Below are 17,661 nucleotides of genomic sequence, written 5' to 3' on the forward strand. Positions count from 1 at the left end.
TTGAGCAAGGGATCACTCGCTCTGCTGTAGCCCCTTGGTCAAGGCACATATGAGAAGACAAACAATGAACAACTAAGGTGCCACAGCGAAGAATTGATGCTTCTCATCTCCCTTTCTTCTGGCTCTATCTCCCCCCCCCCCCCCCCCCCACATACAACGGCAGATCAAGGGGCCTGGAGAAGAGTTTCCTCACTGAATGGAAAGTTGAACAAGTTCTTCCTCAATTCTAAATGTTCTAAAAGCCAAATTATTTCTTTCCATACTTCACAGAATGTGTGTATTTAAATAGCCTTGCTCCCTAATGAAATAATGGGTCCAATGGGTTGCTGAAACCATTCTGAAAGATTCATGGGAACTTTAAATGGATGGATCAGGTTGCCAAAATTTGAACCCACTGATTACTCTTAACACATTTCTAAAAGATGTATGATCAGAGTTGATATGCTTCCTAATGTGATTCAATCACCACCTAGGAAGCATCCTTGCCAAAATATCGCACCTGATCAAGCCCCTAGAACAGTGGTCGGCAAACTCATTAGTCAACAGAGCCAAATATCAACAGTACAACAACTGAAATTTCTTTTGAGAGCCAAATTTTTTAAACTTAAACTATATAGGTAGGTACATTCCTTATTGAGGTAGTGCCCGCACGTGGTATTTTGTGGGAGAGAAGAGCCACACTCAAGGGGCCAAAGAGCCTCATGTGGCTCGTGAGCCTCAGTTTGCCGACCAGGGCCCTAGAAAATAAATAACAGCTTATAGAAACATAGGAGCTACACAAACATGTAAAATGATACCACAAGATTGCAATCAGCCAAATCCAGACTGCTGAAAAGTCTATGTAACTAATAGCTCAGTCTCTTAATCATGGCATGAAGAAAGGGGAGGGTGGCTGAAAAGGGGAACTATTAAGAAATTAAGAAAAACTGACACCAAATTCAATCTGTGGCCCTTATTTGGATTCTGATTTTAACAAACTGTGAAATAACGTTTTTGAGAACAGGGGAAATATGAACATGGACTATTTGATAAGGAATTATTGTTAATTTTTAAGTTTGATAATGGTGTATTAAATGGAAAGTATTTGGGAGACACATATGGGAATATTTATGAGTAAAGTAATACAAATGAACAAGTCTGCTATGAAATATTTCAGAAAAAAAGTAGAAGGGGTAGGGAGAGTGGCAGATGATGGATGATACAAGACTGGCAAAATATTAATAACAGCTGAAGCTAGGTGATGAATATATTATTCTCCCTTCTACTATGCATGCTTAAACATTTCTACAACAAAAAGTACTATGATTTGCAAATCATAGTACATTCACAAATGGAGTGTTCCACAGAGGTTTGGGTGAGGCAGCTATATATGTACATGATATATCGCTAAGAGATATACTATATAGCAGTGATTTTCAAATTTTTCATCTCATGGCACACAAACTAATTACTAAAATTCTGCTCTACACCAAAAAAATGTTTTTTTGCCAACCTAACAACATCAAAAGGGTATAATTTCAATTCATTCACATCGTATGGCTATTGTTATATTGGCTGCTGTCGTTTTTTTATTTGACGATCTAAGGGAAAAGAGGTCAGAGCCCCTGATTAGTCAGGTATTGCACGTTTTAAAAACTCTTGCAGCACACTATGGAAAATCACTGCTATATAGCATAAGTTAAAAGCCTCATCACTAACTCTGTGTGAAATTTAACTTAGTTACTTAATCATTCTAAAATCTAAGCTCCCTTACATGAAAATAAAGGATAATAATACCTATTTCATAGAACTGTTTTAAGGATTAAATGAAAACAATTCATATTCAAGAGCTATGCACAGAACATGACCCATAGTCAGCATCAGAAAACCAGCCAATAGCATTATTTTTGAAAAATTACATTATAAGTATCTATAGTATGATATGTTTTTTTAAACTTTTTTTTTTTTTTTTTTTGTATTTTTCTGAAGCTGGAAACGGGGAGGCAGTCAGCCAGACTCCCGCATGCGCCCGACTGGGATCCACCCGGCACGCCCACCAGGGGGCGATGCTCTGCCCATCTGGGGCTTTGCTCTGTTGTAACCAGAGCCAGTCTAGCGCCTGAGGCAGAGGCCATGGAGCCATCCCCAGCGCCCAGGCCATAATAATAAGGCCCAAACCTCCACCCTGGCCAAGTGGGGTGCATACTTGCAACAATGCTGTGCTCTCAGCACCAGCCCGCTGAGGGCAGAACTGCAGGAAGTCTTGGGTCCAGTCACCTTTGTGACCCTAGAGTCAGGTGCAGCTGGGGCTCAGGAGGCAGAACCTGAAGTCAGTCCCTACCAGGAGGGGCAGACATCCATCCCCAAAGATACCTGGTATCCTGATAGTTCTAGCAGGAGCTAACCTGCCAGGTGGATGGCCATAGCCTTCTATCCAGCCACTGAAACTATTTGGATAGACACAGGTACAGGCCAAAGTGGCTAATGGGTGGAATTAAGAGCCATATGAAAAGTTATGCACAATAAACCTTCACCTCTGGTGATCTGCACTGACAGCTGGGCTGGCTATCATGGAATGACCCTTTGGATTGCTACTTGGCACATTAACCAGTGGTTGATAATGCACCATCTGCTAGTAGGTCAGGCCACGTGGCAGGACTTATGGGAAACCAGACACCAGAAGCAGGTGACAGTATATCATGTCACAGGGCATGCCCCTCTAGCCCATCCTGGGAAGGATGAGGTAGACACCTTGGCAAGGGTGTGATGGTTGGAGACTGCACCCACAGGTGATGTGGTGCAGTGGCTCCAACATCGTCTGCTCCATGCAGGGCAGAAAATTACATGGGCTCCAGTCAAGGCATGGAACTTCTGTGTCCTATGCAGAGGTACCTACAGCTGTGGTCAATGTGCAGTGTGTTCCAAGGAGCACCCTTGGAGACAACCGGCATCACCTGGACAGATCCAGAGAGGTCATGTTTCGCTGACAAGGTGGCAGATAGATGTCACTGGACCCTTACCTAAGTCAGATGGGTACCAGTATGCAGTCACCTGTGTAGATACTGTCACCCGTCTGCTTACTGCTTACCCTGCCTGTAACCCAGACCAGAGGGCAGTCATATAGGCTCTGAACCACCTGAGTGCTGTGTACAGGTGGCTGCTGGTCCTTGAAAGTGACAATGATACCCATTTCACTGGTTCTATGGTGAAGCAATGGGCTCAAGACCTGGGGGTGGACTGGAAGTACCATGTTCCCTACCACCCCCAGGCTGCTGGTATCACTGAGCAGTACAATTGACTCTTAAAGCAGGGACTGTGACAGGAGGAGGGCACCAGCTCCCTTACTGGATGGACATACCACTTGTGGATGGTACTCTGGATTTTGAACAAAAGACCTTGACGGGGGGCCTTGCACTAGTGGAGGCCCTACGGCACCGGGCAACTGCTCCCATTCAGTTCAGATATGCACAAAGGACACTTGACTCAAGCTGAACTTTGGGCAGCAGGGCAATGTGCTTCTGCCTGTCCCAACAGCCCTCCTCAAAGATCAACAGCCTCAATGGACATGGCCCTGGACTGTACAGGCCCCCTCACCTACAATGGATGGCCTTGTTGGCACCATGGGGTAAAGGGCTAGAGGTGGACCTTCAGTTAACTCCCCGGGCAACTAGCACCGCGCCACCTAAGATAGAAGCATATTATCCCTTGAGAGCTCAGGGGGACAGCATTATAAAGGGCACCTTTGTAATCTCCTCATGGCCTATAGTGAGTTCTCCCATTGGTTGCACACAGAATCAGCAGATCTTGGTGTGCAGGCCAATAAGGTTTGGTACACCCACCTGAGGTGGCCTCTGGTACTTACTGCTGTGCTGTCAGCAGACAGAACTCTGGCCTGTATTCTGCCAGAAGGAAAAGATTTGTCTCTTTTGGTGTCGCTGACCACTCTCTCTTTTCACCCATAGCTTACAGGAAGTTGAAAGCCAGGCCTTGAATGCCTTGACGGAGGAGACCCAGGAGGTAGAACACCAAAGGGGGTTCCCCTCTAAGGATGATGGGCATCTCCAGCAGCAGGCCGGTACACCATCTTTGCTGTCATATAGCTTGTGCTTTTGTAATTCTGTTACTGTAGTGTAGTCTGTACTATTTCTGTTTATGTACTGTACCTCACTCCTCTCTCAGGGACCATCCCAGAAGATACCTGTTATGCAGATTATGAGGCGAGCAACCCTAAAGGGATGGAATGTGGGAAAAACAGCTGTGTTAGGCTTGCTCTCTGGTTTCCCGGCTGCAAGCACTTTGCACAATTAGTGCATGAGCACGTGGCAAAAAGCCACGTGTGTGTCTCTATGAAAAGCTACAGGTGCTTTCCCTGGGCGATTCTCCCAGATTGCTCTCCTGCCACCATGAGGCGTGGTTCCCAGATTCCCTCAGCTACCCCTGTGAGGGGCGGTTTTCCTCATCCCTTGCCCTCCACTGCAAAAAGCGGTTCTCCTTTGCTTATTCACTCGACCCTCTGTGAGCCTCCAGTAAATGGGAATGGCCCACCGCTTTCCGACTTGGCAGTTCCTCTACCGTCTGCCAAATCCACTGTGAACCTGCCTGGCCTCAGCCACCAGCCTTACATATCTATACACCGAAGCTGATGCACAGAGAAAACAAAATATATTTAATTAACAAAGGACTGGAATTCACAAAGCATTGTAAGTACTTACTTGAAAAATGTTCTTGGTCGACACCATTACTATTTCCCACTATATCACAGAGCTGGGTATTTGTTATCAAATTGTGCATCCCAAGAATAGCTACAGAGATAGAAAAAGAAAGTTATATTTCCATCAGTTTTAAACATAAAGAATTAATTTTACACCCAAAAATTTCTATCAATGATTTGAATGTTCTCTGGACATTTTCCTACTCAATTAAATACAGATTTACAGCCAAAAAAAGTGGAGATAATGTGATTAAGCACCCATAATCTCTTTCTCATCAATGCCTTTTAATATTTTCCCCACAGCTGAATTTAGATTTCTCCACATTTCTCAATTCAGACATACAGCTGGAACAAACCTAAACGTAAATGCAAATCCATGCTTAGTTCCATCTGGTGGCTAAAATCTATTTTTGCTGTTTGTCCTTCTCACAAGGTTTCTCTCAATATATGCAATAGAAGGCAGATTTTCACCTTAAACATCACTATTTTTACATTTGTTAACTCTATTTACATTCGTATCTTAGTTAAGAATATAGTATAGTTGAACTCTCACACTTAAGATTAAAGTAACACCCCTAAAAATGACACTTGGAGAAATAAATTTGGCTTTCTTTTTTGATGCCCTTTTGCATAAATAAGGCAGAAGCTACAGTGTGCCGGTGGCTCATTGCATGCTGATGAATTTACAAATCTATCAAGTCTCACTATCCCCCAGAAATAAGTCATCTGCTCTGGCTGTGGCAAAACACCTTGACTGTCCTTTTCCAGGGCCCTTCCCAAAAAATTATCATCGATCCTTTCAAACATATTAGTTTTGGGGATTACTTGGGACTAAGATCTCCCCACGTGTCATATTTCTCTCTGTAGGAAAATGGGTGTGTGAGAGTAGGTGGGGGAGATACTGGTCCTCATAAGAAACTGGCAATGGCGAAGGGAACAGGGAGGTTTGGAATGTTCCATATGTATCTCAGAGAAGTTGGGGAAGTGGTGAGTATAGCTCGGGGCTGTCTCCTCTGCTTTCCAGTTACCCACGTTGGGGTCTTTTTGATAAAATAAGACAGCAGTTGACCCTGGAGACTCTTTTCTGGTGCTCAGATGAGATGGGTTCTAGCTGAGCACCAGCTGATAAGAGATTTTTATAAGACCTTCAAAATGAACAACATGGGAAAAGATGTCAAATAATATGATAAATACAATTTAAAAACTTTACCACTAAGAGAATTAAAAGAAATGAAATTCTTTTGTGTCAGATTTAGAGTGTAAGATGCAAAGCCAAATATGTGGTCACGGATTTAATAGCACTTTGCTAACAAAGAAAACATCTGCATAATGTAAATAGGTGTGTGCTGATATTCCCCTCCCCGCCCTACTCATTCACAAAGTAACGTGTTTTAGGAGATACCTGCGAGGTCACACAATTCTGTATCAGAAGCACTTGTCAAAGCTTCTTCTAATTCTGGATCAAGAGATATCTTTTCTTCTGTAAAAGTCTGTATAGGTTTCTGTTTAGGGATAAATATTTTCCCTGTAAAATAAAGCAGTTGGTTAATTTACTACTGCCATTAACTCATTACCAGTTTATTCTCCTAATAAAAAATTACTAAAAGTATGCACAAGTGAATCTAAAACAAAAAGTCAAAAGTTAAGAAACAAACACAAAAATTTAATAAAAAATTTAAAAGTAAAAGAAATTTCACTTTCTTATTCTTAAGCAAACAACTGTTAACAGTTCGCAGAGGCAATTAGTTTTCCAGAAATTCAAGTCCCAATCACAAACAAATCCCTGTATGTCCTGAGGGTTAGTCTGAAACTTTTGATCACTATGTCTCTAAGGGTTGATGGACACTAACAAGGTTACCTATTAAGAAACTAGTTATCCTAGAAACCTACAGTCTTATTATGTGAAAAATCAGTATATTATTACCGTATGTTCAATGCATGATTAAAAATACGAAGGGACTAGTAAGTAATAATGGTACAGCCACAGCACAAGCTGACCAAACAAGATGTACTCACACATGGGAGAGACTAGGTTACTAAGACTGCTTCTAATCTCTTTCCCAAGACAGGTGAAAATGCTAACTAAATGATCTGGAGAGGCCTACTTACAGAAGTGCCAATTACTTTGTTTTCTATCAGGAAACTAACAAAAACAAATGAGAATATGTGGCCTAATGAATCCATGCAGTGCTCTATTAAAAGGAATGTTTGTGGGCTTATAATTAGTCCATTGAGTTACATACTTCTTGTTCAAGGTAAATACCAATTAGTGTAAATAAGAAATCCTTTCACAATACACATTGCTCCCAGAAATCTGGCCATGACTGGTTAAGTATTTTCTGTTAAGCCCATCAAAGGATCTTAATTTCTGATAGAGAGAGAGAGAGAGAGAGAGAGAGAGAGAGAGAGAGAGTGTGTGTGTGTGTGTGTGTATTTTTTTTTTGGTATTTTTCTGAAGCTGGAAACGGGGAGAGACAGACAGACTCCCGCATGCGCCCAACCGGATCCACCCGGCACGCCCACCAGGGGCGATGCTCTGCCCACCAGAGGGCGATGCTCTGCCCCTCCGGGGCGTCGCTCTGCCGCGACCAGAGCCACTTTAGCGCCTGGGGCAGAGGCCAAGGAGCCATCCCCAGCCAAAGATGGCCCGGGCCATCTTTGCTCCAATGGAGCCTCCCTGCAGGAGGGGAAGAGAGAGACAGAGAGGAAGGAGAGGGGTAGGGGTAGAGGGGTAGAGAAGCAGATAAGTGCTTCTCCTGTGTGCCCTGGCCAGGAATCGAACCCGGGACTTCTGCACGTCAGGCTGATGCTCTACCACTGAGCCAACCGGCCAGGGCCTGATAGTATATTTTTTATCTTTAGCATTTCCATTTACTTCTTTTTTTTTAATAATCAAGAAGTGGGGAGACAGAGAGACACACTCCTGCATGCATCCCTACTGGGATCCACCCAGCAAACCCCCTACGAAGTGATGCTCTGCGCATCTGGGGCCACTGCTCCATTGCTCGGCAACCAAGCTATTTCAGTGCATGAAGTGAGGCCATGGAGCCATTCTCAGCACCTGGGGCCAACTTGCTAGAACCATTTAAGCCACGGCTGCCAGAGTGGGGGGTGGGGGGAAAGAAAGAGAGAGAGAGAAAAGGGAGGGGGAGGGGGAGGGGTGGAGAAGCAGATGGTCACTTCTCCTGTGTGCCCTGACCAGGAATCAAACCCAGGACTTCCACATGACAGGCTGACGTTCAACCACTGAGCAAACTGGCCAGGGCCTACTTTGTTTTTTTAAAAAAAGTTTCCACATCTCCACCAAAATTCCTCATTTCTTCACATGTACTGTGCACCTTGTCCATCAGACTCTTTGATGTTTCTGTCATAGGAATCTTAAAATCTCTTCCTGATATCACCAATATCTGGGTCACCTCTGGGTCTTCTATTGATTCCTTACTTTCTTGACTATGGGTCACCTCTGTCTTAAGGTCTCTGACTATGTGCTGGGTGTGTTGTATAAAAGTATAGCAGAGACTGAAAGGAGCATGCCCCTTAGATCAGGGCTGAATCCACATGCTCTACATGCTCTATAGCGGAGCTAAATCCAGGCTTTGTCACTACTTTTATTTAATTCAGTTCCTCACTGGCTTCAAATATTTTGAGGACAGGACCAGAACTTTCCCTTGAACAAGACCTGGGAGTAGAAGCCTGGTAGGGTTCTGGAGATTCCTGAGCTGCCTACTTTTTTGAACTGTGAAATGTGAGAGACTTCTTCCAGTGTGTAACCCCAGTTGCCAGCTTTCTGGGTGACTAGGGAGCTGTTTTCCAGGCCCACCCCATACTTTCTGGGCCTTGGCTGATCCTTCAGCCCAGGGGTCCCCAAACTACAGCCCGCGGGCTGCATGCGGCCTCCTGAGGCCATTTATCCAGCCCCCGCAGCACTTCCGGAAGGGGCACCTCTTTCATTGGTGATCAGTGAGAGGAGCACTGTATGTGGTGGTGCCGCAAAGCGTGGCATCGTTCACGTACAGTACTACTTCCGGTGACGCGGGATGCACGCATCTCCCGAAGCGCATCATATCACTTGTTACGGCTAGCAGTGACAAATACGGAACCGGACAATGACCATCTCATTAGCCAAAAGCAGGCCTATAGTTCCCATTGAAATACTGGTCAGTTTATTGATTTAAATTTACTTGTTCTTTATTTTAAATATTGTATTTGTTCTTGTTTTGTTTTTTTTTACTTTAAAATATGTGTAGTGTGCATAGGGATTTGTTCGTAGTTTTTTTTATAGTCTGTCCCTCCAACAGTCTGAGGGACAGTGAACTGGCCCCCTGTGTAAAAAGTTTGGGGACCCCTGCTTCAGCCCAACTTTATCTTGTCTGCCCCATAGCTGGTGAAGCCAGGGATGGCCTGGAGGGATTTCTCTCATCTCTCCTAGCTCTCCCTTGCCCTCCCCCCAACCCCACCCAGCTGAAAACCTATGCCTTGGGAGTCTACTCTCAGCTCTGCTTCATTGCCTCTGTTCTGAGTAGTATCCCTAGCACTAAATGAAGACTGACGGCAAAGACTTGCTTGGTGGCTAGTGCAATCTCACTCTGTCTCTAGGGCTGCACTGTCCAATGTAGTAGCCACTAGTAACATGGGACCAATTAAATTTAAAATAATTCACACTATGAATTCAGTTTCTAAATATTTGTTTAGCATAGATACAGAATATTTCCATCACTGCAGAAAAGTCTAGTGGACAGTGCTGGTCTAGAGCTTCTCTGGATTCTTCTAATCTATCCTGCCAGCTCTTTTTTTTTTTTTTTGGTATTTTTCTGAAGCTGGAAACGGGGAGGCAGTCAGACAGACTCCCGCATGCGCCCGACCGGGATCCACCCGGCACGCCCACCAGGGGGCCATGTTCTGTCCATCTGGGGCGTCGCTCTGTCGCAACCAGAGCCACTCTAGCGCCTGGGGCAGAGGCTAAGGAGCCATCCCCAACGCCCGGGCCATCTTTGCTCCAATGGAGCCTAGGCTGCGGGAGGGGAAGAGAGAGACAGAGAGGAAGGAGAGGGGGAGAGGTGGAGAAGCAGATGGGCGCTTCTCCTGTGTGCCCTGGCCGGGAATCAAACCCGGGACTTCTGCATGCCAGGCCGACGCTCTACCACTGAGCCAACCGGCCAGGGCCTATCCCGCCAGCTCTTACTAGCAGAGATGAATTCTGCTAGTAGGGAAGAAGGAATCTAAGAACTGTCATTAAAGGTCTGTTAAAAGTTAGGCTGATTGCTCCTCATCCTCTCTATGGTGGTTTCCTCCTCTTCAGTCAGGAAAAAGAGCAAGAATAAATCACCTTTTTCATAAAGGGCTTGTCACTTTCTGGAGCCATTTAGATTTGTGTCCTCAGTTCTCTGATTTTCAACTATGATCACGCAGAGTAAACTTTGTTTTGGTTGTTGTGGTGAGAATAAGAAGTTTCTTGCAACTTTCTACATCTGAATCAGAAGTTTTTCTAGTCAAGTATTTCCTTATTTAAAAAACATCACTTGGTCCCTTCGATAGCTCAGCTGGTAGAGCGGAGGACTGTAGTTGATTCCTAAAAAACATCACTTGGTCAATCCACAATGTATTTACATTAAAAAGGATGTATTAAACTGCATATAACAGAATACCCAATTAAAAGTGGTTTAGCCTTGGCCATGGCTTGGTTGACGAGAGCATCATCTGAAGTGCAAAAGGTTGCCAGTTTGATAGTTTGATCCATGGTCAGGGCACATACAAGAACAGATTTATGTTCCTGTCTGTATCTCTCTCTCTAAAATCAATAAAATGAACATTTAAAAAAAAAAAGTGGTTCAAACAGGTGATTCTCAAGTTTTAATGTGTATTTCATCACTAGTGATGGTATTAAAGTACAGATTCTGATGCAGGAGGTTTGATGTGAGCTCTGAGACTGCATTTCTCATCAACCTGCCAGGCAATGCTGATACTGCTAATCCACAGACCACTGTTAAAGAAGCAAGGGTTCAAACCATAAGTATTTCTATCTCACTTAAAAAACCCACAGGTATGTATGTGGCTAGTTCAGCAGCTCAACAGTGACATCAAAGATCCAGGCTCTTTTCATTCTTCTCTTTGTCTATAACCAGTACAAGCCCGCCAGTCTCAAGATGACCTTTGTTGTTTTTTGTCTGTTTTTGTTATTTTTTGGCAAGAGGAAGGGAGCAACAGAGAGGGGGCCAGGCAGAAAGGAAGAGAGATGAGAAGCATCAACTCAGTTGCGGCACTTTATTTACTGATTGCTTCTCTTATGTGCCTTGGCTGGGGGTTCGGGCAGAGCCAGTGACCCCTTTCTCAAGCCAGCAACCTTGGGCTCAAAGCCAACGACCTTGGGCTTCAAACCAAGGACCTTTGGGCTCAAGTCGACCCCACGCTCAAGTCAGCAACCTTGGAGTTTCGAACCTGGGTCCTCAGCATCCCAGGTCAATACCTTATTCATTGTGCCACCACCTGATCAGGTTCAAGATGAACTTTGTAACACTAAGTATCATGTCCTCCCTCATGCAACAAGGACAGGACAGGAAGGAAGGAAGGAAGGAAGGAAGGAAGGAAGGAAGGAAGGAAGGAAGGAAGGAAGGAAGGAAGGAAGGAAGAGCACTTTTTTTTTAAGATTTTACAGAGAGGGGAGGGGGAGAGGGAGAGGGAGAGGGAGAGGGAGAGGGAGAGGGAGAGGGAGAGGGAGAGGGAGAGGGAGAGGGAGAGGGAGAGGGAGAGGGAGAGGGAGAGGGAGAGGGAGAGGGAGAGGGAGAGGGAGAGGGAGAGGGAGAGGGAGAGGGAGAGGGAGAGGGAGAGGGAGAGGGAGAGGGAGAGGGAGAGGGAGAGGGAGAGGGAGAGGGAGAGGGAGAGGGAGAGGGAGAGGGAGAGGGAGAGGGAGAGGGAGAGGGAGAGGGAGAGGGAGAGGGAGAGGGAGAGGGAGAGGGAGAGGGAGAGGGAGAGGGAGAGAGAAGGGGGAGAAGCAGGAAGCATCAACTCCCATATGTGCCTAGACCAGGCAAGCCCAGGGTTTTACACCAGCAGCCTCAGAGGGCCATGTTGATGCTTTAGCCACTGCGCAGATCAGGCTGGAAGAGCACTTTCTCAATTGTCAAGTTTTATAAGGAAAACCACCCAATAGATCTCTCCTCTAACCCTACTGACCAGCTCTGGGCCACATAACCATGCCCCAGCTATAAGGATGGTGAAGGAAATAAATATCTGGCACCATCAGTGTATTTCAGAAATGAGTTCTGCTAGTAGGGAAGAAGGAATTTGTGAATGAATGCATTTGTCTCAGTACTGCACCTGATGAAGTAGTTCTGTGCTTCCTTAGTTCCCTGGACATTTCACTACAGCTACACTTACACATCCTGCACATTTGTCTTCTGTGAGCTTCTCAATGTTCTGTTCATCCCTGCATCCTTCCCTGTACACAGCAGGCAATCCAATGGGTTGAATAATTTGATGATCACCTTCAGTTCAATTACTTACTTTTATAAAGAATAATTTAAATATTCTGGTTCAATGTTACACAGCAGAGTTAACACTAGGAACACAGACTCCCAAACTCTTAAATTAGTGCTTCTTCCCGTAAACTGGTGGCTTTCAACTTAACTCTTTAGCCCCGGACTCTTTCCCCTCAAACCAATGCCTATCTATATATATGGTGATATGCATAACTGATATTCTTAGTACCAAATTTTGGAATTCTGGTGATTATTAAATAATCTTTTATTATTGGTTCACAGAGAAAAGCAAATTCAAATCATTATGTTCTGATAATTCACAGCACTTTTCACAGTGGGTGATATTATTATAAGTAAAGTGCAATTCAGAGGCATACTTTTAACTTGCTAGGGCCAGAGGGCATACTTTTAATTGCCATTTCAGAATAATTACACTTTCCTGAGCTCAATATCATCTGCATTTTTGAATGTCTGTGGCAGTGGTTCTAATGCTGGCTGCACACTAGATTCACTCAGGAAACTTTAAAAATTCTAATGTCTAAGTCTCAGCCCCAGAGATTCTGGTTAAATTGGTCTGGTGTGCTGTAAGGGTCATCTGGTTTTTCAAAAGCTCTCTAGGGATTCTAATGCATACCAGCCAGGGTCAAGATCCACTGGATTATGGCATTCACTTACTAAACAAAACCACATAAGCTATCAAATAGCTGCCTATGTCTTATTCTAGGGACCAATGGAATCTAAAGCATTATAAAAATCTAAACTATTTTTGTTATCCTTATCCACATTCCACAGAGGTATTAGTCATATCTTATTTTTCTTCATACATGAACTTTTGCTAATACAAATACAAAATAAATCGCATCAAAAAACAACAAAACAATTCTCTAAGGGCTTATGGAATTTCTTCTGCGATATACAGTATTTCCTTTTGTGAGAGAGACAGACAGGACAGACAGGAAGGGAGAGATGAGAAGTATCAGCTAGTAGCTGCGTCACTTTAGTTGTTCATTGGTTGCTTCTCATATGTCCCTTGACTGGGATGGGGGGCTCTGCCAAGCCAGTGACCTAGGGGCTCAAGCCAGCAGCCACAGGATCATGTCTATGACCCCACACTCAAGCTGGCAAGTCTGCGCTCAAGCCAGAGACCTTGGGATTTTGAACCTGAGACCTCAGCGTCACAGGTCAAAGCTCTATAAACTGTGCCACCACCAGTCAAGGCAGAATTTTACTATTTTTTAATACAGTTCTTAAAAAGCTCTCCTGGCATTGCTCTTTATGATAATGTCTCTGTACAGAGAGATTTTTGTTGTGGATGCACGTAGCCTATACAATACAGGGGTTCCTGAGGTTACGATAGTCTCAACCTATGACGTTTCGAGTTTATGATACTCATATAAAAACTTAAAAAAATTCAGACGTGAGTGTCACAGCTTATGCCATTAGCGTCATACTTACGGACTACGTGGGATAACTAGTTTGGTTGCATGCAGCAGAATACAGCAGTAATGCGGTGTATGAGTGAGGGAGTTGGCATCCCCAGTACGCTTACCTACACCATTTTAGACTGTTAAAAGTGCAAGTACTCCTTCTGTTTTAGGTGAGGGCGTGTTTCGACTTACACCAAAATTCGGGGTTATGTCACTGTCGTAGGAATGGAAGTGTGTTGTAATCCAAGGACCCCCTGTACTGTATTTTTAACAATACAAAAAGTACTTTATATTTCTTCAGGGTAGTCTAATACAGTATAAAAATTATCTCTTAATGCATATAAAATCTAGTTATAGAAAATTACTTTTATAAGAAAGGATAAAATAAAATAATAAAAAAAAGGATAAAATAGGCAGAACTTAAGTTTACAAAATCTAAGGGGCTCTCCTTAAATTGACTGACAGACACAAACAAACCTTTAACAAATCTTACTATCTGCCTAAAGTGACAAGATGATGCTAAACTTCATGTGGAAATCCAAGGTAACCAGAATAGCCAAACACTGTTGAAAAAGAAGAACAAAGTTGAAGAACTCAAACTTCCCAATTTGGCCCTGGCCGGATAACTTGGTTGGTTGGAGCACTGTCCCGAAACACAAAGTTTGATGGTTTGCTTTCCAGTTAGATGCAGAGGTATTACATAGTTACCTGTGTTTTTCCAGAGGGTAAGAAATTTTGATATTGTTTTTAACCAAAACCATCTATTAACATACTTATTAGTATTCCATTTTATTATGATCATATTGCTTCTGATGTGTTTTTCCAAATTATGGATTATTCTTTACAGAAATCTCAATTTCATCCTGATAAAATGATTTAACATATATAAAGAAACTGGTATGTTCTTTATTGTTATTTCCCCTGGAATTTGTCTGTGCATGTGTGTGTACGTGAGATAGAGAGAGACAGAGTGTATTCCAAAACAAACGAGCAACCCAGGAGGACTGAACACCAGACACTAACAAGTAGATAAATCAGTGGTTCTTAAACTCGAAGTGAGGGTTGGCTAGGCATGGATATTATATATGGTTCTGATTCTTACCTTACTCAAGCTGACAAGCACTTACCTGTATAATAGCTCTGAAAATGATTAGAATGAGTCATCCTGTAGTGCTCTAATTTTACTTTTCCTCTCCTTGAAATACGGTAAAAACCCCTGACTTATAACTATTATATTTGTATTTATTTGAAAATAATGTCTGAGAAAGTAGTTATTCACTATTATTCTTCAGCAGACTATGTAACATAGGAAAGTCTAACACTGGAGTTTTTAAGCTGAAATTACGGTTCTTTCCATTGTAGCAAAATATGAAAATAAACAATGAATAGATCAGAAAAACAATCTCTCAGACAAGTATGAAATAACATACCCAGACACCCCACCACCACCACAATGAAACAAACAAAATCAGGGCTATTCCTCTTGGTTGCTAAAAATGTTAAGATAGTTCAGTAATGTTTCTGCAACTGTAAAATGGTACCTGAGGAAACAAAAAAGCAGGAGAGGAACTCATAAAATAGTAACTTAAATGCATGTCATTTATCCAAACCTGTGATTGTGTCAAGAGGGGGGAAAAAAGAAAAAGAAAAAAGGAGTATCTTGCCAAATCCTAATCATTGTTCCAAAATCAGTAAGAGATATTATGTGTTAATTTCACTGCCAGGACCTTTCTTCACTAGTTCTCCTCTTTTTTTTGTGACATCAATTCACAGCTATCACATTGTTAAGGATATCTCAGTCATAGCTATCAACCTTGCTGAGTATATAAAAAGTATAACAACTAGAAACAGAGATGGCTCTTAGTTATTTCATTTTCACAGAGGTAAAAGGTCCTAGTTTTATGTTTATATACGGACCTTGTTCCAGAAAAGATTTAAGGCAATTAGCCCACTATAATATCCACAGGTAGTTTTGCGCAAAGCACAAAAACTTCTAATCAACCCAACTAAAGGATGAGGTAACAGGTCCTAGAAAAGCATTTTTTGACCCAACAACACACATAACACCTGCTCAATACTGCAATGTGATCATCAATAAATATTCAACAAATATTTAGAGAGTTTGTGTATAGTAGACAATGAGCTAGAAAAACACTGTCAGGAAAATAAAATAAGAGAGCTTTTCCTTTGGGGCCCTATAGTCTGGTTGGGGATATAGGCTACCTAGAATATATAATTCTGGAGACTTTTACTTGAGGCCGAGATGGGAGTTTAGGGACAGGATTTATCCACATGACTAGAACAACCTGAAAATGGACCCAAAAAAATATTTGATGTTATCAAGACACTGATCCTGAGGTAAGAGAGGACATTGACCCTCTGAGAGATGAGAAATGAAGGGAGCCCTATAATCAATCACCCACCCTACTGCTTGGAGAAAGTGTCAAGGCTGTAGAACAGGAACAGGAACCCTGGCATGGTCTGGGGAACTCTTTGAACCGAGGAGACAGAACAGGGGTCCAGGAAGATCAAGGCAGCTAGCATTTGCAGGAGAGGACCAGAGAGGGAAAGTTAAGCAGAGAGTGAGCCCTGGAGATCTGCAGACCCACCTCTTAGCATTCAGCAGACTACTGATCAGCAAGTGTATGTGATGAAACTACCTTGGACCATGAAAAAAAATCTGAAAATATCAGAGATAACAGTGCCTGGGCTCATGCAGGGATGGGAATAGAACCTGTCCCCCCAGCCAAACTGGAAAATTTTATAATTCACCAGATTCTGGGTAGAAAACTCAGAAGGATCTCCCCTCAGAAGCAGAAAAATAATTAGCCCTATACTGAACACTGCTCTTACTCAATTTTAAAAGCAAGATCCAAAAGGATCAAACTGTTTCCCCCATGAAGTTCAAAAAACATTTGTAGGGAAACCAAACTATCCAGCACCCAAGAAGTTGATTCATAAGAGGGAAAAAAAATCAATCCATCAAAAGTGACTTAGCAATGACAGATGATAAAATTAGCAGATAAGGGCATTAAAAGTTATTGTAATTATATTTCATATGTTCAAAAAGTTAAGAAGAGACATGGAAGATATATATAAAAAAAGAAAAGAAACAAAGAACAGATGAAGCAAATACAGAAGATATACCATGCTAACACTAATCAAAAGAAAGCAAGGTTGATTGGCTGTATTAATATCAGACAATGCAGATTTCAGGGTAAAGAGCATTTCCCAGGGATAAAGGTCATCTCATAATAACAAAATGGGCACTTCATCAAGAGGGCATAATAACCCTAAGTTAATAATTTAAAAAAACCCTAGTAACAGAGCCTCCAGTATATGATTCTGGAACATTTAAAGGCCATATTCTATAGTACGTAAATTATATACAGACATGTTGGACAGAAAGAACTATCCATAGTGGGTACGGCTATCCAGGGAAAGCTTCCCATAAAACAAGGTCTTATAGCCCTGGCCAGTTGGCTCAGTGGTAAAGTGTCAGCCTGGCGTGTAGGAGTCCTGGGTACGATTCCCAGTCAGGGCACACAGGAGAAGCGCCCATCCGTATCTCCACCCCTCCCTCTCTCCTTCCTCTCTCTCCCTCTCTTTTCCTCCTGCAGCCGAGGCTCCATTGGAGCAAAGTTGGCCCAGGCACTGAGGATGGCTCTATGGCCTCTACCTCAGGTGCTAGAATGGCTCTGGTCGCAACAGAGCGACACCCCAGATGGGCAGAGCATCGCCCCCTGGTGGGCATGCCGGGTGGTTCCCGGTCAGGCGCATGCGGGAGTCTGTCTGACTGCCTCCCCGTTTCCAACTTCAGAAAAATACAAATAATAATAATAATAATAATAATAAAAAAAGGTGTTATGAGTGATGAACAATTCATCTGACTAACTCCTTATCCCAAAAGAGTAATGAGTGAGTCATTCAAAAGATACAATGACCGGCCCTGACCGGTTGGCTCCGCGGTAGAGCGTCGGCCTGGCGTGCGGGGGACCCGGGTTTGATTCCCGGCCAGGGCACATAGGAGAAGCGCCCATTTGCTTCTCCACCTCCACCCCCTCCTTCC

General features: G+C 43.2%; 1 protein-coding gene across 1 annotated transcript in view; it reads right to left on the reverse strand.

Annotated features, from left to right (window-relative positions):
* TMOD3 (tropomodulin 3) overlaps positions 1-17,661 on the reverse strand; it is a 74,353-nt gene that overhangs the window by 19,809 nt on the left and 36,883 nt on the right. The window contains exons 4-5 of the mRNA XM_066276325.1: positions 6,093-6,215; positions 4,692-4,781 (exon numbers count right to left, since the gene is read on the reverse strand). Coding sequence (XP_066132422.1) covers positions 4,692-4,781; positions 6,093-6,215 — 213 coding nt within the window. The remainder of the gene's footprint in view (positions 1-4,691; positions 4,782-6,092; positions 6,216-17,661) is intronic.

This window comes from Saccopteryx bilineata, chromosome 4 (genome assembly GCF_036850765.1).
Source record: "Saccopteryx bilineata isolate mSacBil1 chromosome 4, mSacBil1_pri_phased_curated, whole genome shotgun sequence".
Classification (NCBI taxonomy): Eukaryota; Metazoa; Chordata; class Mammalia; order Chiroptera; family Emballonuridae; genus Saccopteryx; species Saccopteryx bilineata.